Here is a 27,887-nt window from a genome sequence, read left to right as displayed (position 1 = left end):
AATTAGTGCAAATGTTTAGGCTCAACCCTTTTTTTTTTTTCTTTTTTTTTTTTCTTTTTTTTACGTAGTTTAATTCCTTGTTTCCATGTTCTTTTTTTTTTTCTTTTTTTTTTTTTGAAATGGGATCATCCTGGTTCAAGAGAGGGGTTCTAACATGTCTTTTGTCAGTCCTGGAAGGAAAACAGCACAGAGTTTATGTCTGTTTTGTGTCATACAAGTGATAATCCAGTTTCTGTGCAGTTCTCTGCAATATATTGGAAATGAAAATATATGCTGTGAACTGTTCAGCATAATATTAAACTTTCTCTCATTGCAGAAGTAAAAATTTAAATATAGAGTGGAGTGGGGTGTTTGGGGGTAGAGAACAAAAACTGTTGAGCTTGGAGGAAGCAAAATATTCCAAGTGAACAAGCGTCATCAGCCTAGCATCATTTTGAGAAGTAAATTCATCAAAACTTTCTCAGACATGGTGCAAAAGCATGTGATACGTAGCGCAGAATGTTGGCTATGTATTATCTCTAATTAATGCATACTTACACGAGGTAATGAAAAGCAAAATCATTGTATCCATTTTGTGCTGGAAGCACATGTGACAGCTCTGTGATGTGAGCTTACCAAACATGTACCAGCAAAGACAAGTCTTGTATTTTTTTTTTCCCCCTCGATTGACAGTTCAGGATTGGATGATTTTTTTGTTTTGTTTAATGCTTTTATTCCAAGAGTTGCCCCAATACTTGTATGCACTTCATCCTAGGAGGGGTTTTTTTTTTTGTTGTTTGTTTTCTGACATTCAGATCCTGTGTTTGCAGTCAGTCTGCATTTTATTCACCCCCCTTCCTTGATATAAATGTTTTTATATCATATTTGAAAAGACAGCATTGAAGTCATTTCCATTTTGTCTGTGCCCCGTCATCCCCCTTTTTTTTTTCTTCTTTTTTTTTGTCTGATCATTTGACTGCTGTTTCAGCAATTCATTGTGGTGCATGTTGACATTTGTCAACTTTGGGATACAATATCATCATATTTATTAATTATGTTCAATATTTCCTCTGGTGATAAATACCCTTCCCCTTGACAACCTTGCAGGATCATTTGGCCAGTTTTGACTTGTGTTTGTGAGTCTCTGTGATCACCCAGTCTCGTTTGTCCATGGCAAGCTTAACCACATTGGCATTTTCTCAGATGACCCAAGTGGTTTTATAACTTTTACAATGAGACTTCGTTGGATGGGGTATTAGCATTTCATTAAATGTTTCTTTCACATGTTTGAAGGACTTAACCCCTCTCAGATACTTGTTAACACAGAGCCACGTTTGGGTGGTTCATCTGGGGCGATTTTGTGGGCTTGTCAACTGAGCTGCATGAACACATGTTGGTGTGTTGACAGTGAAGTGTGTTGTGCTCAGCCTCTGCAAAGTGTTTCACAGTCTTCACTTTTCCCAGCAGCCAGGCATGAAACCACAACACTCAGCCAGCCAGATTTTTTTTCCTTTGATTTTATTTAATTCCATCCACTCTTTTTGTTGACATAATGGCAACACCACTGTGCAGTATCCTTATGTTCTACAATCCCTGTGTTTAGTGTGTACACGACTCACAGGAGAGGCTAGAATGCCATACCTCTCCTGCAGGGTTGATGTTTGGCTGTAAAGATCAAGTCCTGGGGGTTTTTTCTGTCACCCTTTTCCACAGAATGGTTTTCTCTTAATTTTTAACCCCACTTCCGCACAATGCATTAGATAAGATCCCCGTCTGAAATTACACAGGCAATGAAGGGGCAGACACTGAACAACCAGCTCCCCCCAGATCCCACCACCTTTTCTTCCCTTAAGTTAGCGACTTTGAGCCCTGAAAATTCACATCTGTGGTGGAAGAAAAATCATGATTGCCATTTGCCAGCATCTTGTTATAAGCAATGGCTGATCTTTGTATGCAGGTTATCAAACTCACAAGAAGAGCTGTCAAAAGCAAAAAAACCATAACAGAAGGGGGAAAAAATGTTTTAAAATGATGCAAAGGTTTTCATAAAGAATGTCTGCACATTTTATATAAAAGTTTTTGCAGGAAAATTGGTTGCTTAGAATGGAGTCAATCTGTGGCTGATAGTGATACATTTTCATAACCACCACATGCTTGTATGTATCATAATCAAAATGGGTATAAATGGACACATTTGATATTTAATGTACTTATTGGAATAAAGTGGGGAAATTATTTGTTACTGATCAGTATGGGATGGTTTTGCCATGTGTACTCCTTGTGTAAACAATTTGTATATATTTATTTTTGTTTTATGTGATACTTCAGTTGGAGAAGATTGGTTGATTGGTTGTTAGAACCCTGTTATTTTTAATCGGTCTTTGTTTAAATAAATTAGTTTCAGAGCCCAGATTCTGGCTGGCTGTCATGAGTGTGGGTGTGTGTGAAAGAAACTGTATGTGTATGAATTTCACTTATGGACATTTCAAAATGATCTGAAGTTTTATTTTTCAAATTAAATCTTTACGGCCTTCTCTCTCCCCTGGAAAGTTGAAGGCCATTTCATTATCAATAGTATTCCCTCCTCAAACTTCTGTGACAGAAATTTTCTCCTTCCTGTCACTCACTTTGCTCACAAAAACCCATCACATGTGAAATGTACATGCACATGCACAAAAACCATCAGTGGGCCCCGATTTGGTACAGGCCTCATTATGAGCCTCTGCATGAAGAACAAAGTGCACCATGCAGAATAAAAGCTTTCAGGCATCAGTCACTTGTTTGAGGACGTTCACTGCGGTTCATTTTGATAGCCCATTGCGATGCCAGAACGTCCATCCTTGGCTTTCTCCACTGCCGTCTGACCCAGCTGCCGATCTAAGCCTTGCCATGATCTTGAGGACAGAAACTCACCTGTGATCAGAGGAAAAATAAAAACCAGTCAGGGTAAAATATGAGGGAAAATCACAGGCTCAATCATTTCATTACTGCAACTTCGGAAAACAGACTTCTTCCCCATTGCATGCTTTCACCATATGTTTTATCTCCAGGCCTCGCTTGATGTTCATCAACAACCATCATGGTGTACAGTTTGCTTTAGTCTACCCATAGGGTAAGGCCCAGCGAGCTGCCTTCTTTATCTCTGTAAATTTTCCTCCCTTTACTTGACATCATGAAAGTGGATTCCTCACAGAGTCAGCCAAACTTTGAGCCCTTATAAAGTTTTCCCCCTGATAAATCAACGACAGTAATGTCATATTCCAGGCAGGGAATAAAAAAAATTTCTCTGGTCACTATTATTGAGTATTAAGTGGAATTTGTTGTTCCAATCCCCTATTCATACCAGCACACACATACACACACACACACACACACACTGTGGTCATAGATACTTCTAGTTCTATCAACCTCTCTGAGGCCATGAACGTATCTGGCAAGTTTCTTCTGTCTGTTGTATTTGGAAAGGCCTAGAAAGGTGGTACTTCATTTTGAGAAAAATGTGCATTGTTTGCCTTTCGTGTCAACTATCAACTGCAGACTGGCAGGGATATGTAATGACGCTCCCGCAACAAGAATCACATGCCAAACCCTGAACGAGACGCCTAGAGGCCGAAGAAAGAGAAGACGGCTCAAAAAAAGAAAGAAAAAAAAGGGGGGGGGGGGACTCCAGAAAATTTCATCTGCTGCAGTAATGCTCACAGCTTTAAGAAAATTTCATCTGCTGCAGCAATGCTCACAGCTTTAACTCCTGTCTCACATGAGTTCAATCAGCTCAAATGAAAATGAAATCTGAAAGGGTACAATCTGGTGAAATAACTGAAGTCTAATACTGCATAACAGTAAAACACAAGGTCAGTATAAAATCCAAATAATGACTCCAAAGCAACGGCTTCTCTCTGGGTCCTCAATATGAGAGATGGAGGAAGCAAATAAAAGTGTTGTGTTGCTCCAATTATTTCAACATTTTTTAAAGCATTTTTGTTAAGTTTTAAGCTGTGTGTTTCTTGTTCATCAGGTGATACCTCTGGTGACTAGATTTAATTTTCATCTTGATACTGATAGTAGCATAACCTCACTTATTTGTTTGTTCATTTGTTTTATTTCTTCATTTGCAGTTTATGAATAAGTTATTTGATATGAATGATTATCTGGTTCATCAGCCGTCACACTAAAACTGAAGTGCAATGTGTGAGCACAGTATAAGCTTTAAGCTTGCTGATGCTCTGTTGTCTTTTCTTGCACTGTAATCATGTGTACTGTTGAACAATTAAAGATTAATCATTATTCAAACAAAACAATCCAAAGAGGAACACACAAACGCTACAAACTTCTCTCTTCATTTCAAGCCCCAACTGTCAACGTCCCATCTATACAAAACTGATACTTACTAGCAGTGTCGGCACGGACAGAGGTCAAGGCCATGGTATCAGATCGCAAGGTCACGGCAGATGACTCCTCTTCCCCATCTAAAGCCGACCTCTGACCCAGACTGACAAGTCGGTTGCTGATCAGGGAAACGTCGGCTGTGTCGGGTTCAGCAGCTACTAGTGGGACATGCTCTGATGCTCCTGACACAATGACAGCGCAAACACCATGGTCATTCTCATCATCTATATACATACATGCATGTACTTTTTTTTTTTTTTATCATAACACAAACTGTAACTTTAAAATAATGTGTATTTCAACTACTTTAAAACAAACATAAAAACAAATGAATCTAATGTAAACACACTTTTCATAGTGTATTACATTTACTTTTTTTTATCATTCAAAAGCAAAGAAAACAACTATACAACAATGTGTATTAAACTATTTCAACTACTTAAGAGTTAAAAGCACAACATACTACAATAACCATAAATCTATTATAAACACACTTTTCATACAGTTTTTGTGTCTATATCTTAACCAAGTGTGACAGTGATTGCATGAAACAACCATCAATAATAACATAATCAGAAACGTTTCTTTTTAATTAATCTTCGCTGGCTGTCGCTTTTGACTACACACAGAAGTTCATGTGGGTCGTCTACGACCCATAACTTTAAAGAGACAAAAACCTGTATATTCCTCCAAAGCTTGTGTGGGTCGTGCACGACCCATACTTTGTAAAGAAACAAAAACCTGTATATTCCTCCAAAGCTTATAACAAAATATAGAAAAGGAAAACATATCGTAACAACTGATTACACACACATGCTCACGCACACACAGACTCACACAAACACATACACTCAAAAGAAACACATGCTCACGCATTCACACATGCACATACATACACACACGCACACACAACTGATCACACACACAAACGCATAACACCACTTGCACATACATACAAACCCTACTTATGCACACAGAGATAGATAGATAGAGACTGAAACACACAGAGAGAGACTGAGACAGAGAGAGACAGACAGACAGAGAGAGAGAGAGATGACTCATAGCATCCTATACACGCACAATCAAAGATATTCAGTCACACAGGTACATGCTGTTAGAGAAAGGGATGGAAGGGGGTTATAGCTTAGACAGGCGAAAGGGACGGGGCGGGGAGGGGAGGGGTGGTAGTGGGAGAGAAGTGGGGTAGTGAGGCTATTGAAAGTAAAACTTCTTTATTTTCCTTCACTATTACAAATTAAACCTTCTGAAATCACCATTAAAAAGGTATGGGTCGTGCATGACCCACACGAGCTTTCGAGGGGTGAACACGTTTTTTTCCTCTTTAAAAAGCATGGGTTTTACACGACACACACAAGCGTCCGTGTATAGTTAAAACGCCACCTTTAATAAATTAATTACTCATTAACTAATGAATGAATTTTTTTCATTTTTTGGGAAAAGTTGGCCTTTTAGGTGCAGGAAGCATTTTTGAAATTTTGTAGAAAAATATTAAGAATTGGCTGAGATATTTGCGTTTTTGTACCCTTCTGGGTCGTGTACGACCCACAATAGCCAGCGAAGGTTAACATTAAATAAGTTACAATAATATAAACATCAAGAGGAAAACTTCCAAACTGTAAAAACAGTCCCATCCTTTCCACCTGTCTCCCTCTCTCACCTTTCCTCCCTTGAAAATATAATTGCTATTACAGGTGAACTTTTCTATTAAAAAAAAAAAAAAAAAGAAGAAGAAGAAGAATTACCCTTACAATTAGTTCAAAACATCCTCCCTCTTCCCCAGTTTTTGCTTTAACTGGCAGAAACACTTTTCGTAATCAAAATTTACCCCACATAACCAGTTCAAAATATTTTCCTGCCTTTCTCTTGCTTTACCTGGCAGAAGCTGCAGGAAATCTGTGACATAATCACCAGTCCATTCTCTGGCCTGGTTGCAGGCAATCTCCATCTCGAAGGGCGTCACCACGGGCTTGAGGAACTCCTTGGAGTCGATGAGGGTGTTGAGGGGACAGGCCACCAACACAAACACGTCCACCTCCATGAAGTTGGCCAGCTTGGGCACATTCAGCTTGCCCACCACAAACGTGTAGCTCTTCTTCCCTGCCCCCTTCACCACCGCCTTGAGGTGAGCGATGATCTCGCACGTCCTTGATACGCCTAAGGTGCCTGCCATGATGCCCACGATCTTGGCTTCCTTGGCCTGTTCAATCATGAAGTAACGCTTCATGAGCTCGCGGTTCACGTTGAGGGTTTCCCGTCTGGCGATTCTCGTTTCGGGGTTGTAGGAAAGGAAGCTGCACTTGTTCATCGTCATCATGAGGTTGGTGAGGACTTTGCCTTCCTCGCCGATGTAACATACACTGTAGTTCTCCATGCTGCTCCCTGCTGGCAGAGCAAATCTCCGGTTACATCGGCAGTGCCAGCAGAACTCTGTTTCATTCTTTGAGTCAGTGTCGCTGGCCTCAAAGTTCTGTGAGCAGTTCCGTGAGCACGGGCTTGAATTTGTCCTGTCCGTGTGTGTGCTGGAACACGATGAGGGCAACTGGGGATAGGACGCCACTGTTTCTATGCCTGCTGCTTTGAAGCACTCCACCAGAGGTTCTGAAATTATTTATTTACACTCTATATTACCAGCAATAATAATCATATTATCATTATGAACAACTCATTCTGATACCAGTCTCATAAAGCTTGCATGCCCAAAGAAACACGCTCAAATACACACGCTCACAGAATTACATGCACACAAATATTAAAGACTGCAAAGTTTCTAACTGAAATATCAACTGATGAGAGATCTTGTAATTCACATGTAGATTGACTACATAATCATACAACAACCATGGTGACTGAAAATTGTATCTCTTTTTTTTTTCTTTTTCTTTCTTTTTTTTTTTTTTAAAGAAAAAAGCTAGAAAAGCCAATGACTACATTACCGTACATAGCTCACAAACAAACTCTGGACAATTATCTCTGGTTATACAATATCCAAAATCCCATTGGACATTTCCTGTGCACTTCAGGTGGCAGATGCAGAGTCCTTGATGCATCTACAGGTGTCCAAACATTATCCTGAATATCTTTCACAAGTAGCACACTTTGAATGATTTCAGAACTTATGTACATCTGTGCATAACACCACCACCACCAAAACAGTGTAATTTCTTCCAACAGGGCATTTTCTTTTTCTTCAGCCCTGCCTGAATTTCACCGGATAGCTTGATTCAGCACCAGTTATCCCCACACACAAGCTGTTACATTTCCCATATTTCAACCCTTCTTTGTGTGGAGTGGTTTTTTGTTTCTGTTTTGTCTAGTTTTGCCTGTGCTTGTTTAAGGGATCACAAAGCAAACAATACATGACTGTCTATTGCACAGCTGCAGCTGCATTGCACTGTGTGGGCAGCAAAAACAAATAAAAGTGCCCATTCTCAACCTGGGTCCCTGAGCTCAATGAACAGCTGTGGCCATGCGTTCCCTTACAGGATGGCAGGTCTCACAATACAGCATTCTACTTAATGAATAACAGTAACAAAAGCTTGCCAACAAAAAAAACATTATTGCTGATTCTACTTTTACCACCTCATAACTCATCCGTTTGTTCAAACCAATTGGAAGCCAAGAAACCAAGAGGCAAAGCCTTCAAGGTACACATGTGATTCCTGCTGAACAACCACAGCAAAACTTGGAATGGTAGGGATAGGGGAAATAAGAGACAGAGGGGGAGGAGGGGTCGAGGAGGGGGTAGTTAACAGAACTTAGATACATGTACCAATCCAATAACACTTTAGCTTGTCATCAGAAACAAGTGTTTGTTCAACCGAAAGTTGTGTGCTGGAAACAGAATGATTATCAAACAGCATAAAATTGAATGACTTGGACAAAATTCTATATAATTATTGATTTGAAGTTTCTTTGCACTTGCTCAGCTATCATAATCTTTAGATGTTTGTACTAAAAAATAGCTCATTTTGCAATGGAAAAATGGGTAAAAACGGACCATAATTGATTTGACGTGTTTTTACCTGTAAAATGTTCATGTAACATTTTCACACTAAAATTTGATGAAATTAACTGTCAGATGATTGAATATGTTATTTAGCTGCCTTCTTTTTCCAGGGAAAAAAATCTGACAGTGTTTAGATCATTCACACACACAAACGCACACACACGCATACATACAAACCACTTACGCATAACTGTCTGCTTTCATATGACAGACAATTTTTTTCCAGTCATTAAATTTCCATGACTGCTTAGACTTGTCTTAAGTTTCTTTTAGGTGCTCTTGTGTGTATTGCATCTTGTCAGCACTTGTTCTTAACGTCACTATTATGTTTATATTACATGAAAGTTTTTATCTACATACTAATTCCTATGAACAATTCACCAAAGTATTTATTTACCCATTAATTCCTATCAACAATTCACAAATTTTTTCACTCACCTATTACTTCCTATGGAATAATTCACCAAAGTTGTTATTCACCTATTTATTCCAATGAACAATTCACCAGTTTTCATTCAATATCAATTCCATATATGGAACAACTGACCAAAGTTTTTGTTTGCCTATTTATTCCTGTGAACAATTCACCAGTTTTCAATCAATATCAATTCCTATGGAATAATTCACCAAAGGATTTACTCATCTATTCATTCCTATGAACAATTCACCACTTCTCAATCAATATCAATTCCTATGAATAATTCACCAAAGTTTTCAATCACTTATCAATTCCTATGAACAATTCACCAAAGTTTTTATCCACCTGTTCATTATATCAATTCCTATGAACAATTCACCAGTTTTCAATCACCTATCAATTCCTAATTAACAATTCACCTGTTCATTCCTATATGTGTATATACATATACATATATATATATATATATATTTTTAGGAACAGCTCACCAATCAAACAAACAAACAAACAAATGAAAGAGAGGTTGCATTGCACCCACCGACAGCATGCTGATACACAGTGTCTGCCACAACGATCAGCCTGCAGGCTTCAGCTTCAGCAACACGGCACAGACTGTCCACCTGTCTGGCGGCATCACCCACATCCACAGGCTGGGAGCAGAAGACGTGCAGCACAGGCAGACGCTGGGTGGGAGAGAGACATGTGGGCCCAAAGTGAATCAGGCTGTCAGCTCGATAGTGCTCCGCCGCCACCTCATCCACACAGCAACTGGAATCGAAAAGTTTTTAAAAAATAAAAATAACAAGTTAAAGGTCCGGTTCTGGGATTGCAACAGACAAACCCAGGTGTGCCCATGCACGGGGAACTCTGAATGAGAGTCAAGGGAGTAATGCCACTGAAACGTTGCAGACAGGGCAGCAGAAGAAAAAAGAAAAGAAAAAGTGATAGCCTTTTATGGCCACTGGGGCAGTGAATTCACATCCACTGTGTCTGTCTAGCATGGCACTGGCGGCACGCTGACATCAGGCCCAATCCTCTCCTTCCGCTGTTTTAACCTTCCATGACCAAAGTAAGGTACACCCATTTACACCTTGGTGGAGTGAAAAAATCAGATTAAAGTGCCTTCAATTGACAATCCTGAAAATTTTTTTTAAGGGTATTGAATAGACTTTTGCCAAATTTTGTATAAACTTGTAAGTGTAATTTGTTGTTGATGCAGAAAGCAGCATTATGTAATGCATAATGAATTTATCACCCCATCCCCACCCCCAATATCCCCCTAAAAAAAACAAAAAAAGAAAGAAAAAAAAGAGAAAACAACAACAACAAAAAATTCAGTGGTCAATTTGTGATCTTAATGGCAATGGGGTATTCAGCAGCATTTACACATGAAGATTACTGACTTGAATACACATACATGAACACATACTTACAGTCATACAGATTTTTTTGTTTTCTTTTTAAATAATTGTTAATACACAAATATGGCGGTCTAACCAACAGGGTAAAAATGGTCATGCATGTAAAAATGCCAAAAACCCAATCTATAGATTTTATACAAGTCAAAGAGCAAGTTGCAGCCCACCAATGCATAAGAATAAGAAAATACTATATAAAGAACAATGAAACATCAAAATAAACATCAGCTGTGTTTCACACAGCATGTAATCAAAATAAAAGTACTCTGTAGTCTATTAACATTATCATCATCATCATTATCCAATAATAATAATGATAATAACAATAATAAATACAACAGGAATAATAATATCATCATCATCATCATCATCATCACTGATCCAAACTATGTCATATATTTGGAAAGCATTCCCCCAACATCTATAATCCACTTTCCCACTCATTTTACTTTTAACAGCAGCCAATATAGCTGTTGTTTAAAAAAAAATATTTAAAAAAATAATAAAATTTACATATCATAATCTCTTGAACATTTACAAACTTAAACTTCAATCAAGTTAAATTTTGCTTGAACATGACATTTACTGTCACAGAATATTTCCACTCACTTGCTCTCAACACCAGGTGCCCGCAAAACAGTGAAATTGGGCAAGCTAAATTGTTTCCAACCCAGTCTGAGATGTGAGTACAATCAAAATCTTCCATTCAGTCAGTTCATTGATCAAGTTTCAAAACATGAGAACAGCTCACAAGGCTGCCTGTCATCAATTTATAAAAAGACATCTCTTAAAAGAAAGGAGATGAACACAAATATCCCAAACAGCAACAAGTATAAATATATAATAATTTGTTTCTGTCAACAGACTAAGTTACATATAATGGCTAATTACTGAACTTCCCTAGAATTAAAAAATAAATAAATAACACGTCATTATTTAGCCACAATAACAGTCTGTTACACTTATTTGTTTAATTACTAACACATAGAGTGATGAACATTTATTCTATGCAAACCTGCATCTGTTTATCTCATCCACTTGACTGTCTTCCAGAAACTTCATTCTGGTAGATAATGTATAATTCCACTTGTAAAGAAGAATGTAAAATAAATCAACTGCCCTCTCTGCTGTTGCTGTGATAAACAATACAAAAGATAATGTTTCTATTCAATTGCCTGTGGTTTGTTTATTGCTTTGGTGAGTTATCTTTCTTCCTTGTATGGATGCATGTGTGTGTAAAGAAGGAAGTGAAGGTAGGCGGAGGGCGAAAGGGGAAAGGCAGGATAGAGACGTGTGTGTGTGTGTGTGTGTGTGTGTGTGTGTGTTATGCATGAATGCATGGTGTTTAGTTTTACTTCGTAGGATTGTGAGTTGGGCCAATGCATATTTATAGTCCTGGTGGCTGTTTTATTCTTCTTCTTCTGCGTTCACTCGTATGCACACGAGTGGGCTTTTATGTGTATGACCGTTTTGACCCCGCCATGTAGGCAGCCATACTCCGTTTTCGGGGGTGTGCATGCTGGGTATGTTCTTGTTTCCATAACCCACCGAACGCTGACATGGATTACAGGATCTTTAACGTGCGTATTTGATCTTCTGCTTGCATATACACACGAAGGGGGTTCAGGCACTAGCAGGTCTGCACATATGTTGACCTGAGAGATCGTAAAAATCTCCACCCTTTACCCACCAGGCGCCGTCACCGTGATTCGAACCCGGGACCCTCAGATTGACAGTCCAACGCTTTAACCACTCGGCTATTGCGCCCGTCGGTGGCTGTTTTAGACCTTTCAACAATGATTTCATGTCTTAAAAGTTAAACGTCTGAATTTTCTTTTCACATGATGATTGATGTTTGCACAGTGTTAAGGAAAGCCTGTACTGGTTATTCTTTTATATATATATATATTTCATTTGTGTCTGAAAAAGTTATAATTATCTTACTGAATATTTTCCTTTTAAAAGTTTTATATGATGATTGAAATATACTTCTTGTAAAATTATTGTTTCATTTTATCTTAAAATGTAATATTTTCTTAACTGAATGTTTTCTTTTCACATGATAATTGATGTGTACATGATCAAAGAAGACTGTGCCAGTTACTCATATGTTTTGTTGGGTTTTTTTTTGTTTTTTTTATCTTGCTTTGATATTTGTTGACAAGCATTTGTATGAGCCGGAAAAAAATCTGTTCTCATTGCTTGAAGCAGACAAAAAAGAATTTAGAACTGAACTGAACTGAATGTAACAAATTTGTTTATCGGGGCCGATAATCACCATCAGAGAGCACTCAAATACTTGATCTTTGTCATTAATCAATGCATGTTCACATACCTTCCATATGAAGTGTCTCCAAGAATGAAGACAGCAGCATTTGGGGGCACTGCTCCCTGCAATTTGCACTGGACAGGCACCGAATCGACAAGGCGCTCATCTGGAAACTGCAGAGCTACCTGCACACCAAACAGCATGTCTGTCACAATACATGTTAGGTGCTACAGTTTACTGGTTACACTCAATAAGTCACTTCACTCACAATTTCCACTTCACAAGTAAAAGAATTCAAGAATGGGAAAGAGTTTCAAAATTACATGAAATAGACAAACTACAAAATACCTATTATAGAGAAAGAGAGTGGGAGGTGAAAACCTTGATTTGCTTTGAAATAGATGGCAAATGATTATTGCCAGGTTTTTCTGTTGACTATCTGGTAATATGATAAAGTTTATCACAGATAAATTTTCGTTTTCTCCCTCAATTCCTATTCCATACAATACGGTGTCTCATTTCTATCATGATGACAGTCAAGAATGGCAAGTACAATGCAAAACCACTTCTGATTTTGAGTTTAATTTCAGTTTCAGTTTCAAGGAGATGTAAGAGCATACACTGATACAGACAATTCCATGTATGCTGCACCACACCTGCTGAAAAAAAAAGCAAAAAAAAAGCTGATCCCTAACCTTCACATGAACTTCAGGCCTTATGAGATTTGCGCAAAAACATTACCATGATAAAAATGAAATCAAATAATAAGACAAAATAACAAATAAGTACACAAAAATATAATGAATGAAAAGAAACAGAAGGCAAAATAATTAAAACAAAAATAACAATGAAAATAGGCCATGCTCAGAAAACCTGAGTGCCTCAACATGCGCACACACCTACACAAGTGTGCAAGTGCACACACACAAACATACAGAGATGAACAGCGCACATGCAACAATTTTCAATCTCCTGAAAATGAAGATCCAACTCTTAATGAAGAGACAGATTCTTACACACAGATTTTTATCTTGCAAACTCAAACATTCACACACAATGAGAATGACATACAGGTTGTGTGCAGTTAACAAAGAAACAAATTAATAATAATAATGATAATAAGCATCAATCGGCAGGACTACACATGTGTATACATACACAGACATTCACATATATATATATTTGTTAAGAATACATATATAGATACTCACACACTGACACACCCACCCAAACACACATGCGCGCACACACACACAATTCCACAAAATAATAAGCATCTTTCGGTAGCATCACACATGAGTATACGCACACAGACACCGACATACATACTTCCACAAAAAAAGAAAATTGAGCACATGCAAGCATCTTTGAGAGTACATTTGCACACAACTAAAAAAAATCCACACGCACTCACACTCTTAGTCTTACAAAAATCCCCCTTACACACACATACATACAAACACACATTGCCTAGCTCCCACAACACACACACACACACACACACACGCTCTCATGACACATATGCAAGCACACACATACTGCCAATTTTGGTACAAGAGGAGTGAGAAAAGATATATGATGCATCTCCAGTATTTTGGAAGGCCCAGAAAGAACCTGTTTCATTTTGAAGAAATCTGCTGAAGAATATATACTAAGTTCGATAAATAAACCTTCATGAGTGTAAAATGTTTTTTGTATTTATCTTCAAAGCCCAGGGTCCTACTTGTTCAGTTAGTGATGGTGTAGATATGGGGCTCTCAAGACATGTCTGCAGGGTACACTTGGAGGTGGTAACCTCCTGCAGTGGCTGGCTGTGAAAAATGTATGTCCTGTTGTACATCTTCTTACGCCTGGTTGCTTTGAGGACTCACTTACCAGGATGAAAATTCATGTCCCCGTGGCATTCCTATACTTCCAACCTGTGAAGATCTTCATGCAGTGTGGACTGGTCATTGTTAGATGGGACAGAGCACTAGCAAATGGTGTTATGTGACTGGCCAAGTGAATGTCCACGTCTTGTTGTGAACACTTCTCATTCCATCTGGAGGGGGAAAACTGAGCAATATCCATTGTGTTATTGCCCACTGTTTTTCTTGTTTGTTTGTTTGTTTTTTGGCTGTTGTTTTGTTTTTGTTGTTTTTTTTGGTTTTTTGTTTTTGTTTTTTTTTTTTGGGGGGGTTGTTGTTGTTTTTTGGGGGAGGTGGGGTCTTTTTTCTTTTTTGGTGTTTTGTTGTTTGTTTTTGTATTGTTTTATTAACAGAAACAATAGGCTGTTTTCCTCCAAAACTGAACAGCAAAGTTTGTATACCATTCAAACCTGGGAAATCAGACATAACTTAATTATAAATAAATAACCAATTTATATCAACAAATCAATCATCCCTGGATACACAAGTCTTGAAGTCTACCTTGGAAAATCCATTCTCTTGGATCCAGCGACAGCATCTGTCGAATTCATATACTTCTTGGAGCTTGTCTGCCCCTGTTGGCTTGGAAACCGACTCGATTCTTTTGGTTGTCACGTCGTCTTCCGAACTAAATGCTGATTTACTTGTCATTGTATAAAATTTATCAGCTACAGATATCTATACATTGAGACTGCCAGTGCAATGGACCATTTACCCACGTTTCCCACAAGCTCGCTTTAAATCGGAAGTCACAATCGGTAGTCTCGCTTGATCTCACAGTCATGCGCAAAGCTGATAGCAACTGTCAACTTCCTCAAGTTCCACGTTGGAGGAAACACGACATCACGTTACACACGTCAAGTGACACGACACACCCAATTTGTATAACAATATAAAAATCACCTGAAAAATGGAAAAGCCAACAGTTTGGACTTGTAAGGCTCAGACCCTGTACTGTTTAGCCGCAGACATCGAAAGTCAAGATGTTGGCTGTTGCACATCCACTGAAACTGAATGATCTGTCGAGACCAGAAGATTTGGGAGAAAAGTATCAGCATGATAAACAGGTGGATACAGAAATAGCAGAAGTGCTTTCCTCATTGAGACATTTATTAATAAAATACAAAATGTACAGCAAGGCCAAGGAATCGCCCGTCGTGTCGGGAGGCTTGCAACAGTTCATCATCAACAAGCTGAAGAAGAGAGGAGAGCAGGAGAAGACATTGACCCAACGCTTGAAAGCCTTGTATCTCCGGGACGAAAGCGTTCATTTTTCTGCGGCCAACACTGCAGGAGAGGAAATGTCTTTGTTTGACTGTATGCCAGTAGGTGACAATATGTATTTCTGTCCATCTCTTTATGTCTTCAACTGAGTCTCTCTCTCTCTCTCTCTCTCTCTCTCTCTCTCTCTCTCTCTCTCTCTCTCTCTCTCTCTCTCTCTCCTAATGAATGTCCTGTCCTTATGTTTCTTTTAATCACCATACTATGTTATTTTTTTGGATTGTGGTGATAAATAATAACCCCCACTGCATTGACAAAGCAGTAAGAACTAACAAGTTACATCACTTCACATTGAAAAAAAATGTTTTATTTGTTATGTGACTGATTTGGCTGAGAATTAATTATAAAATCATCTCCAGACATGTAAACACATGACTGGTTCCCTGCTCCACACATTACACTGTGTTTCAAACATCACACACATACACACACGCACACGCACACAGATATACACACACACAGAGTGCTACACAGTACCCACTGTATGCTTGTTTGTGTTCATCTTGCTGTTTGGGTATAGACTGATGTTCTCACTGTGACCTCTTCCTATTTTTACAGCTGGATGTCAAACTCCACATCTTTTCCTTTTTGGATACCCGCAGCATGTGTTGTGCCAGCAGTGTCAGCCATGGCTGGAACCAGTTGCTAAGCGATGACTTGCTTTGGCGTGACCGTCTGGCAGCTGACAGACTAACCTGGTCTCAAGTCTCTCATGTCACCAACCCACAGACTTATACTGAAGCTGCATCTGACTTCTCTTGCAAAGAAATGTAAGTATTGGTTCACCATTATAGTAATCAGTGCAATTGTAATCTCCATGTAAACTTCTTGTATGTGTTTGATTCTCAGGACATACAGACAGCAGTTTTGTGTATGGAAAATCATGCTGTTCTGACAAAGATTGGAGTAAGAGTTGCCAGCTCAGCCTACCTTTGAATTATCTGCTTTAGGGACAATATGGAATACAGTCAGAGAAAATAATCTGCTGTACAGAAATGATGGAAACCTCTTCTGCAGGGTCTACATTATGATTATTTTATTTTCTGTTGTTTGTAATTGTCATTTAAGAATTTTCGTTGTTAAACCAGAACTCAGCATAAAGGAACAAGAAGACTTTTTAGACAGAATCAGTGGTACCAGTAATACAAAGCACTGGGTTGTGGCAAAAAATGATAAGTTGTGATTGATTGCATTGAAAATATTCCTGCTTTTTTTTTTCTTTTTTTTCTTCTTCTTTTTTGTTTATTTTTGACTCACTTGTGTAAACAAAGTGAGTCTATGTTTTAACCCGGTGTTCAGTTGTCTGTGTGTGTGTGTGTGTGTGTGTGTGTGTGTCCGTGTGTCTGTGTGTCCGTGGTAAACTTTAACATTGACATTTTCTCTGCAAATACTTTGTCAGTTGACACCAAATTAGGCATAAAAATAGGAAAAATTTAGTTCTTTCCAGCCATCTTGCTTAAAACAATATTGCACCTCTGGGATGGGCACAAAAAAATAAAAAAAGAAGCCTAATTATATGCAAACTGCATTTACTGTTATATTTATATTTTTTGTAGTCTCTAAACTTGGCACTTTGACCACTTATTCTGACACAACAACAAGAGGAGTCATTATTATCATTTTTTGTTCAAACAGGAACTTCTTTTGCTAAGCATGGAATTTTTATTTATTTTGCAAACGTTTTGGTGCAGATAGTGAAAAAGGGAAATTACTCTGTAATTAATGCTAGGGGACTTAATTTATCACAAGTGAGTCTTGAAGGCCTTGCCTCTCTTGTTCTTTGGAATGTAATGTCCATGATATATCCTTTGGTCAGCAGTTTCCAATACAGAATAAGTGGTACCATTAATGCAAAGCACTGCATGAAATTATGGCTTCAGATGGTACATCATCATCATGATCAATGCCATTGTAAGCTTTCTTGCTTTTTTGTGGTCATATTATTTCTTTATTCTTCTTATTATCATTATTGTTATTGATTCTTCTTTTGATGAACAAAAAGCACAGAGAACATTGCGAACACATAAATGATGAATAACATCAGGAATACATCAAGAGTGCACAGATAACCTTTAGAATGCATAGATAACATCATGAATTTTCTTGGGGTTTTTTGTGTTAACATTGTGTACATGATGTCCTTTGGGTTGGCAGTTACCTGAGATGTTCACCTGAGGTGCAGATGAAACACAGGGAGGAGAACTCCACCTTTCACCAGGTGTCCTCCATGCTAAAGTATCTGATGCCCAAGAAGGCCCCCAAGGTGGCCATGTTTGGTCCTGGCCTCGAGTCCAGCACCAGCGCCATCGTGCGCAAAATGCTGTACGAAGACCAGAGTGTGTTCCACCGTGTGGCCATGTTTCCCGGGCAGTTTGATGGTGAGTGGCTGTTTTGATGATGTGGGTTTTTTTTGTTTTGTTTTTCATGATTTGTGTGTGTGTGTGTGTCACTCTGTGTGTGTGTGTGTGTGTGTGTGTGTGTGTGTGTGTAGTTTCTTGGTCATCCAGTGTGCAGGTCAGGAAGAAGAAGGGAAAAAAAGAAGAAATACAACAAGGTCATATTACATTAACATGAAATTTTATTTAAAAAAAAAAAAAGAAACAACAATTTTTAAATCTACCAAATCAGTGGTGGTGTTAGCATACTGTGTGAATTTTCAGCTTTGTCTGAATACTTTTTTGAATGCTCGAGTGCAAGAGTTTTATTGAGGGTAGATACTACTTTGTGGGTTCTGTAATTTGTGCTTTTATGAGTGATTGTGCTTTTATGACTTTTTGGAGAAAAAAAAAACTTTTTATATGTTTCTTCTTCATCCTGTGTGTTTATTCAATTCATTCTCAGTATTGCATTTGTAAAGCAATTAGACCTTGCTTTTGGATGTGTTATTATTGGGCTACATAAACTTTTTTCTTCTCTCAGGCGTTGGTGCTGGCATGACGCTCCAGTTACCCAGCGGTCAGACTTTCCACCTCAGCGTCCTCTACTCGGCCTCCCGAAGAGAACGAGAGAACCAGCCCCAGGAGAACCGGATGTCATGGAACCGCATGCTGAACCAGCAGCACCAGCAGGAGAGTGGCGAAGGGGAGGTCACATACGAGCTGCAGCCAGCTCTCCAGCAGCTGTGCCACACACTCAATGCCTTCATTTTTGTGGTTGACGCTTCGGACACCCGCGAGTCAGGTGTGAATATGTGTTGTTTTGGTGGGGTTTGTTTTTCTTGTTTTGAGTAATGTTTTGTTGTTGTTGTTGTTTTTTATCTTTCACTCTTTTTGAGTGTTAGCAAGTTTAATGTTTAGGTTTCCCCTGTCTTGATCCAAAAGGTTGAGTGCTGTTTATGTGTCTTGTGTTTTGTCATTCCCTGTGGTTTATTCTAAACAGTGAAGAGTGCTGTAAATAAGTGATAGTTCTGTATTTTGGCTCGCTCTTCTATTTGATCCAGGAGTGCTGTAGATGCGTTTAGGTTTCCCCTGAATTTTGATCCAAAAGGTATGAGTGCAGTATACATGTCTTGGCTTCCCTTCTTGTTTGATCCAGATGTCAAGAGCGCTGTGTGCATGTTTAGGCTACCCCAGTTTTATACAAATGCATGGTTTTACCAGGGAATTCAAATAGGTATCTCCTGCCTGTTCCAGTGGCTAGCAGCAGACTGGAGCTGATAACAATGGTTCAGGAGAGGTGGGCCACACCACAGGTACCAGTCTTGATTTTGTCCTGTGTCCCCACGGCAACCAGCCCCAGACTGCCCGCTGTGGAAATGGCACAGATCTTACAGCTGTCCAGTTTCAATCGTCCCTGGCTGGTAGGTGTTGCGAGTGGATCTAAGTGTATGTGTGTGCTTGTGTGTGTGTATTTCGTACCTATCATTCCTTGCACATTGTCCACAATTCCACTGCCCCCACATACTCTTCTCTCTTTGTAGCTCAAGCTTCCCCCACTGATTTTCTGAGTTAGACTTGATAAGATTCAGATCTTTAAATGGTCTGGCTGTTTTACTGTCCCATGGGATAGTTACAGTATGATGATAATCCAGAGTCTTGATGAGGAGCAAGCTTGTCATGCTTTTCTGGCAAAATTTGTAATATAGAATATATGCAAATGGGAGAAAATAATACATCTTATACAGTAAAATAATCTTTTTATCTCATTCCTATGTCAAGCACCTACTGCTGACATTCATAGACACCAGGCGTGTTCTACAACCACTGCTGAATACACACATCGCTATCCAGTTGTCATAAAGTGTTAATGTAATGTAGATACTTCTGCCCTTATCATGCACACACACACACAAGCACTCACACACTCCCTCTCTCTCTCACACACACACACGCACACACTCTCTCTCGCTCACACACTCGAATGCACACACACCTGCATGAAAATAACAAGATATTTTTCCTTTCTTTTTTCTCATTTGTTACTATAAGAAAGATGCTGTGTGGGTAGGCAGATATCTACAGAATATTATTACAGTACAGAGACATGTCTTTCATATCAGATATGGCATCATGTATTTGCAGGTGATGGACTGTGTGACAGACACTCTGGAGAATGTGGACAAGGGAGTGCTGTGGATGATAGAGATGTGCCAGAGAAAGTAGAGTTCTCAGAACCAGTGGAGAACATCACCCACCGTGAACTGAAAACACTTCAGCCAGCTCAGGCCATCCAGAATACACGCCATGATGTGTACAGGAAAATAACTGTTCTGAGACACATGCTGGAGAAAGTGGTCATCTCAAGATGTGCCAGAAAAATGACTCACATGAGCTGTCTAGAGAAAGCCAACAATATGGCTGAAGACATTCCAGAGGACATGACAACAGACAGTGAGCATTGCAAGCAAGGACATGCCAGAGCATTTGGCAAAAAAAAAAAAAGCTAGCATTGTGAGCAAACGACATTCCAAAGAATGTGTCTGCCTTGAGGCATATCAAAAGTGACCCTCTTAATGTAGCCAGGGAACTACTCAGAGAGGTGTTGAGGAAAAAGTGTCAGAAATGACATTAACTATACTTGTTTTTAACTGAACATAATCCCAAACATAATCTGTCAGAGATGACGTGGTAAACCAGGAGGCAGGTGGGCAGAGCAAAAACTCAAGACACCCTGTTCTCCACAGACAGCTTAGAGATGAAATGCTTCAAAGAAAGCGATGGGCGGTTGTATGTCAGTTGATGTCATTACCTGCTCCCGGTCCCCTTCTCCCCATGTCAGTGGACATTTGTCTCTGCTGTAGTAATACAGTTCTGGAAAGATGCTAGTTAGTTTACTTAAATGAAAAGAAAATTTTGCAGCGACAAAACTTAAACCAGTCAAAATACATATTTGCGCTTGAATCAGTTGAGTGGGTGTGTATGTGTTTGTCACTGTTGATAAGAGTGTGTGTGCGCATTTAATTGGTTTGTCCGAGCTAAGAGTATATGGTGTGTGCCTTTTCTGCTCAAGTGTGTGTATTATGTGGACATCAAAACTGTGAAGATGAACTCCAAAACCTGAATTATATGGAAAGCACAATCACTTATATACATGTTTTGGGGTTTGAATGATCATGTACCAAGTGAAAAATAAATTAAATTCCAAATAAAAAAAATAAAAAACCTTATGTCTTTCTTTTTTTCTTCTTTTTAAAAATTTTTTGTTAATGCTGCAATTCATTTTTTTTTTTTAATTGAGTTTAACTGCTGACCCAGTTTGTTTTTGTTTGTTTTTTTCATGATGAACTTGCAGATTATATAAAAAAAATTTTTTTAAGACACTTTGACTGCAAAATGTTTGAGTGTATGACTATTACAACTGACTGCAATATTTTGAAGTCAGTGCATGTAAAATGTTGACACTTACTGAATGTGTAGCAAGGGTATGAGTGACAGATTTTTGTAATACTGGAAATGGTTGTTGTCAAGGTCCTGGACTGCTTAATGAGAGTGGTATCTTAAACCAAAACAAAATAAAGGAAAAAAACAACTTGAAATGCCAATACAGATACCTGTACAATATGGAAATACTCCCATCCAGGTTGTTGTGAAGAGATAACCTGGATATACCTTTCACATTAACTTAAAAATGCTGCAATTTATCTTTTTACCCATGTTTATTTTTTTAACTTTTAAAATAAAAAAAATACATATTACTGGGTTTCATTTGTAGTTTGTTTTTGTTTTTTTGGTTGTATATATATATATATATATATATGTGAACTTTGTGTATGTGTGTGGGGGGGGAGGTGGCTAAGGGGGAGCAGCCGGGGACAGGGCAGGGCTGTGTGAAGTAAAACAAAATGATTTCAGCTTTGGCCTGGATTTATTATCCCCCCTTACTGCCATGGGTTATTTTACATGCACTAACTGCAAGTAGCACTCGCACACACACATTGTGTTTAGAGTTCACAGACACACATCAACAATAAATACAAAGAACTGAGATTCTTTAATTCATGGGAAGAAGTGGCAGTGATTATCTGTACAAGGGTATAAAACACCAAATATGTTGGTCACTCACTAATATTACAAAGCAAGTTTCAACTTCTCTAAGTCTAAAATAAATAAATGAAATAAAATAGACAATCAAACAAGGAAATGACTAGACCACAGGTGACAAGACATCACACATCAGATGTGGAATACACTAAAGCGTCCACATTTATTCCTAACTTGGCCATACCAAAACTGGCTGGCTTGTCCTTTTAGTAGCAACTTCAGATATTGGTATGACTGATGCATGGGGTACTGTTTACAGACTTCCACACAAACCAGAGAAATCCAGGTATTTTTACACAGTGGCAGTCACCAGCTTTCTAAAAAAGGTCATGACTCAGCCTTCTTCTTCAGCTGTGTTGTGAGCTGAGCTGTCTAAATCCATAAATAAAATGTTTTATGACGCAAAACGTCTATGACACCAATTCCAGTCTCACATCAACTGGAATCTAAGGCCCCCTTATCTGTCCTTCCTCGTCTTAGTTCTCTTTCTTCTTCTACTGCAGTCATAGACTACAACTCCTGCATTCACTTTCATTCACATATGGGTAGGCGTTTACATGCATGGCCTTTTTCACCCCCCTATCAGGCCACATTGCGTTTTCAGGGTATCCTGTTTATTTCCAAGGTGTTTTGACCCCTCCTCACCCCCAAACCTCCAACATGAATGGAACAGTAAGTGAAAAAGAAGAGAAAAAGATGAGACCAAGAAATATCAAGAATAGAACATGTCACAGAAATATCATTAAATTACAGCACAAAAATATGAAGTCAGAACATTCTGAAGGCCACCCTGTGCACTGAGATCTTCATTGGTCCACCTAAAAAACAAAAGTTATCAAATGACAACGAACATTTTGAAAAAGAAAAAAAAATGCAAAGGGAGCGAGAGAGAGATCAAAATCTTCAAGATGTCCAGGAAGGAGTGTGACGGTGGCAAATACTGGTAAAGACTGGAATGAGTGTGTCTTCATACTGACTCCTTCACAGGGGCAGGAGAATGTGTGCAGGCCCTGTATGTGGCTCTTGGCAATGCTTATCGCAGCAACAACCAATTTCAAAGGGAGTTACCAAAGGAAAAAGATACGTTTGGAAAAGGCTAGGTTTCGGAGGCTTTATTTGAGAAGCCTTCTCTAAACAGATCTGCGAGAGTTTTCAAATATATATTTACAACAAATAAGGCTGCCCCCCCCCACCCCACCCCCCTCACCCCACCTTCTTCCCACCCCTGTCCCTCCAAAAAACACATCTACCCATCACTTTTCTTTGTAGGCATAAAAACGATACATTTTCTATACACATCTTCTTGTATGTTTTCAATTCAAGAAGCACAAGAACCATTATTTAACCTTTTCTTTCTTTTCTTTTTTTTTTTCCCCATTTCTCCCATTTATTTATTTTCAGTCCTAAAAATTGACAGAAAAGGTATGTAGTTCTAAGCGACTGCCAGTTTTGCAAAGCCCTGCTTTCAAATGCTTGGACTTCTGATAAAATTCTAACACCTGGAAAGATCACCTGCATTCTGAGCAGAGCTCTGCCGTTCAACAAATAGCCAAAGAGATGGATGTTGTCTGCCTGCATACGGACACATACATCACAGGACACCACAGTATGCCTAAAATGTCAGCACACACACAAACACAGCTGAAGATGGCTGTGATCACTGGTGACTGGAAAGCTTGCACTGTTGTTCAGTTGCTTGCTCTCTCTTATTTATGCGAAAGGTGGAACAGGATTTCTTTGGTGCAGAAGGGTTATCAAAACCATTCCTCCACAACACATTCATACTTTTCCCAATTTCTAAGGCAATACCCCAGGATGTGAAGCTTCCAGCGCCCTAGTACTCTAAAAAAAAACACACACACACTCACAGCCATACAAACTGATGCTCAAACTTACGCAAACATGCGGAGTGAACACATATGCTCATGCCCTTACACATTGGCATGTATGCACAAATACACACACAATGTCTGGGTAGTGTGTGTACTAGCTTGTACAAAATGTGCAACAAATGCTATGCTGAGCATCACTGGCAGCTGAATCAAATGAAATATCATTCACAAAGGATTTCACATTTACACAATGATTTGAGAACGTGCAAGAAGGCAGTGTTTCCAACAAAGCCATCAAGTTAAGTACCTCTCACTCTCCTTTGTCTTTGAAGGTATTTCTAAAAAGTAGTTGAAAATGGCATAAACCCTGTAACACGAAACAGTGTAAAAAGTCACAAAGAAATCACAATTTGGGGTGTCAAACACTACCTTAAAACATCAAATCTCTCCCTACATACTGTACACTAGTGACTATTAACACACAGGCTGACTTTGAACCTGTACCCGGGGGATGTGAATCAAAATGTGTGCAGGATCAAACAGCACCAAACACTGCACATCTGTCAGCAAGCCATCAAAAGAGAACAGCAAAACGTCCTCCACTGTCTCTAAAATCAACAGTCATTCAAGTAAAATTTCTTCTAATCAGTAGCATCAATGTCAATTTCCCCTTCACTGGATTTCTTTTTTTACTGGATTTCATTTGAACCCTAGTAATGTTATCATGCAATAATTTAATGTAGTTTGATTACATTTAATGCTAACGCAAACTATTATGTTGCATTTTATGAACTTTACATATCATCTCATGTCCAAATTAGGTATTACGGTTGCGCCAAGTGCTAAGATGAACTATTTACACTGTATGTTACAAATGATTAATCATGATTATATAAAGTAATAAAGTGAACTGTTGTATGTTATAAATCATTTGGACCTCTATTCATTTCTACAAAACATTAAAAAAATCAGTAAGTACAAGAAGTCTATTTTTTCCAGTCTATAATGGTATAATGATTCCAAAAAGATGAAAAATTATGCTGCTTGTCAAGTCTCTTGGATCACAATGATAGAAATGAATACTCAATATTTTCAATAGTACACTGGACATCATTAGAATAACATATATGCACAATACACACAGAACATCTGAGACATAAAAAAACAATTTAATTACACATACTTCATTGTGACTCATAAGTGCAAATAAATAAAATCAACTCAACATGTGAATACATCCATTATATTCTATAGATCCATATCTGACTGTTCTTCAGACTTTTTTTTGCAGCAAAGTTTCAGTAGTATAATTGTCTAGAGACGAAATCAGTGGTGTGAGGAAGTTACTGACATTCTGATCGAAGTGCAAATCTGCAGGTGACCACTTCAGCATAAGTACTGTGGTTTCAAATCGTGGAATACGCAGACACCTGGAACACAGCAGTTTCTGCTGCACCAGTCTGACTCTGTAGTATCTTCTTCTTCTCCTTTAACTTTGCAGAGTTAGTGGGGGCCTGCACAGAGGAACTTTTCATCGGATTCCTCCAGGTCTGTCGGGTGTGTGTCAAAGCCTGGGTCTCTGTAAATAGTTTTCCCGTCCGTTCTGCAATGTTATCAGTCCATCGCTTTTTTTCGTTTCCTGTGAGTCTCCATGCCTCATCCTTGGAAAACCATTTGAGCCAGGCCATTGGATCTTGTTCTGTGGCCATACCAAAGGAAATTTTTCTCCTAAAATTACGTTTATCTAACATACTTACCATGACCCACTAGTGCAGACTCCAGCAGGGAGTCCTATTCCTGTCCTGTGCAAACTACTATCCGCCTATGCGGAGAAAACGAAAGTAGCTACGGCCAATAACCTCCCGGAAGTAGGTAACCTCCCCTTTGCCCCCATGGCTAGCTTCGTCTTTTGACGGCACCTAACCGTAACCAGTGCAGTGTGCAGAGAGAACAGGAAGCGGGTAGGACGGGAGGGTCTTAAATGTGGGTCACGGTAAGTATGTTAAATAAATGTAATTTTAGGAGAAAAATTTCCTTTTCACTGCACATACTTTACCGTGACCCACTAGTGCAGAATGACATGACAAGGTGGAGGGCTCACCTGTTCTACTGTCTGTGCACGGCGATGGTTTGTTGTGCGACCATGGCAAGGCGAGAAATGAGGACCATGCCCTGACTTCGCGAACCCTGGCTGAGGAGGCTTTAAGTCCCAACCCTACGTCTGTATACATGCCTTTAATCACATTGACTGTCCTTCGAGACAGAGATGTCTTGCTAATCTCGCGAGAGTGGTACAGGAGTCAACTGATGAACTAGTGTCGAACCTTTCCAATCAAACTGACAGGTGGAAATGTGTACTCTGTGGGGTTTTTTTTGGTCCAGAGCACCTGTTTGTTACCATCCTCCAACCTGCTAAAAGAATCCTGCTTGTTAAACTTAAGTTGTTTTTATCTAAATGAGTATGCTACATTAAAAACAACATGTCTTCTTTGCACTGTAAGGATAAAACTGTTCCAAGGAAATTTTTCTAAACCTAAAAATAGTGTCAGTGGGAGTGGCAGCATTGGTGAAAGTTGCGTTTCCAAATGAGACACATTTCTGGGATGAGGAATAAATAAATAAATGAATAATTATGACACATTCATATGACGTATTCATCCATGAATATATGCACCACAGCTACTCTTCTGCTGCACACAGGCGCAGTTCAAATAAAACAGTACCCAGCGCTAACTCCTGGGATCATGAATGGATCCTAAGTCTGTCCAAGTCTTTCTGATCATAGCTGTTGATGCTCTGTTCATGTTAACACTCACTTTTCACAGCTCCCGACACACAGTACACCCAACAAGGATAACACGGTCTACAGCTCAACAGCATTAGATACACAGACACACCATACCGGCTTTTCTTCTAATCCTATGGTAAGTAATCACAAGCCTGCATGTTAAATGCCTGTACCTTTCATAAGCCTTCACGTCAACTGCCCACTGGTAAAATACAAAATGAAAACAATCATACGTTTAAAAAAAAGAAGCACCATTGAGAAATCACACAATTTGTGCAGTATTAAAAACAAAGGTTAAGAACAGGCTAAAATACACAAGATAATAAAAAAAGCATTCATCATTTTCTGTACAAACCAGACAATTTTTTTTTATTTTGAAACAAATACACACACAAATGCATGGGTAAAAGCAATGCATGTGATACAAAGCTCTTTGGTGCAATTTTGACAACTAATTCCCCACTCCATTTTCTCACATACAAACAATAACTTTGACAAGCACATCCTTACCAATATTCCTTTCATTCATAGCACTGTTCCAGTGTTGAAAATCTTTTTTTCTTTTTTCAATCACACACACACACACACACACACAATTTGACACTGTACAGATTGCACAGAAAGTGTCAGAGAAAGCTCAAGGGTGGATAGCGTCACAAAAAAAGAAAAAAACAAAAAAAAACAGTGCTCCAGAGGTGTCAGTCCTTCATTGTGACCAATAGTGTGAACACCAATCTGTTCCTCATCAGCAGTTGGAGGCATTGTTCTCTGCGTGACGTTTACTGCGGGACTCCTTGCTCTCCTTGCTGTAAAACAGGAGGTGACAGTCAAGTATGTGTAATTAAACAGGAATTTACACAGATTTTTAACTTCCAAATCCACAAACTTCCAATCCACAAACTTTCAAGTCGTCAAACTTTCAAATTCTCAAAATTTCAATCCCCAAACTTTTAAATCCCCTAATTTCAAATTCCAACACACTTTCCAATACCATTCTGATCTTTATCACAAAACCTTTTTATCACCTACTTTTATATTTCATGAATACTCGAAACTGTATGTTGTGTTTGTGTATGAGTGTGCGCGCGCAATCAAATCCTCAA

At 38.8% G+C, this 27,887-nt stretch overlaps 3 protein-coding genes across 4 annotated transcripts in view; 1 reads left to right on the top strand and 2 right to left on the bottom strand.

The window, feature by feature from the left end:
* Window positions 1-1,478: 1,478 nt before the first annotated feature.
* Window positions 1,479-15,141, bottom strand: LOC143295316 (2-(3-amino-3-carboxypropyl)histidine synthase subunit 2-like). The gene is made up of 6 exons (XM_076606950.1): window positions 14,906-15,141; window positions 12,564-12,682; window positions 9,349-9,578; window positions 6,259-6,984; window positions 4,368-4,547; window positions 1,479-2,892 (listed from the first exon to the last, which is right to left on the bottom strand). The coding sequence occupies exons 1-6, from the start codon at window positions 15,053-15,055 to the stop codon at window positions 2,771-2,773; spliced, it is 1,527 nt and encodes a 508-aa protein (XP_076463065.1). The 5' UTR covers window positions 15,056-15,141; the 3' UTR covers window positions 1,479-2,770.
* A 77-nt stretch (window positions 15,142-15,218) lies between these two features.
* On the top strand, window positions 15,219-21,811 carry LOC143295317 (F-box only protein 4-like). Its single transcript, XM_076606951.1, has 6 exons — window positions 15,219-15,729; window positions 16,244-16,455; window positions 17,840-18,063; window positions 18,605-18,865; window positions 19,318-19,484; window positions 20,206-21,811. The coding sequence occupies exons 1-6, from the start codon at window positions 15,388-15,390 to the stop codon at window positions 20,284-20,286; spliced, it is 1,287 nt and encodes a 428-aa protein (XP_076463066.1). The 5' UTR covers window positions 15,219-15,387; the 3' UTR covers window positions 20,287-21,811.
* A 2,203-nt stretch (window positions 21,812-24,014) lies between these two features.
* LOC143295315 (dedicator of cytokinesis protein 7-like) overlaps window positions 24,015-27,887 on the bottom strand; it is a 74,521-nt gene continuing 70,648 nt past the window's right edge. For both annotated transcript variants that reach the window (XM_076606948.1, XM_076606949.1), the window contains one exon: window positions 24,015-27,586. In XM_076606948.1, the coding sequence (XP_076463063.1) occupies window positions 27,530-27,586 (57 nt within the window). In that variant the 3' untranslated portion in view covers window positions 24,015-27,529. The remainder of the gene's footprint in view (window positions 27,587-27,887) is intronic.

The sequence above is a fragment of the Babylonia areolata genome, chromosome 20, assembly GCF_041734735.1.
Source record: "Babylonia areolata isolate BAREFJ2019XMU chromosome 20, ASM4173473v1, whole genome shotgun sequence".
Classification (NCBI taxonomy): domain Eukaryota; kingdom Metazoa; phylum Mollusca; class Gastropoda; order Neogastropoda; family Buccinidae; genus Babylonia; species Babylonia areolata.
The sequence above is the reverse complement of the archived record's forward strand: the minus strand, read 5'-3'. Positions and strand labels throughout refer to the sequence as shown.

What these genes read in the sequence shown, in the direction of transcription:
- LOC143295316 (XM_076606950.1), bottom strand. Translation starts at nt 15,055, where the DNA reads ATGACAAGTAAATCAGCATTTAGTTCGGAAGACGACGTGACAACCAAA. An exon ending in TGTGTATCAGCATGCTGTCG is followed by an intron (nt 6,985 to 9,348) that starts GTGGGTGCAATG and finishes AAATAATTTCAG; the next exon opens with AACCTCTGGTGGAGTGCTTC. An exon ending in TGTCCGTGCCGACACTGCTA is followed by an intron (nt 2,893 to 4,367) that starts GTAAGTATCAGT and finishes CTCTGATCACAG; the next exon opens with GTGAGTTTCTGTCCTCAAGA.
- LOC143295317 (XM_076606951.1), top strand. Translation starts at nt 15,388, where the DNA reads ATGTTGGCTGTTGCACATCCACTGAAACTGAATGATCTGTCGAGACCA. An exon ending in CTTTGTTTGACTGTATGCCA is followed by an intron (nt 15,730 to 16,243) that starts GTAGGTGACAAT and finishes CTATTTTTACAG; the next exon opens with CTGGATGTCAAACTCCACAT. An exon ending in GACTTCTCTTGCAAAGAAAT is followed by an intron (nt 16,456 to 17,839) that starts GTAAGTATTGGT and finishes TTGGGTTGGCAG; the next exon opens with TTACCTGAGATGTTCACCTG.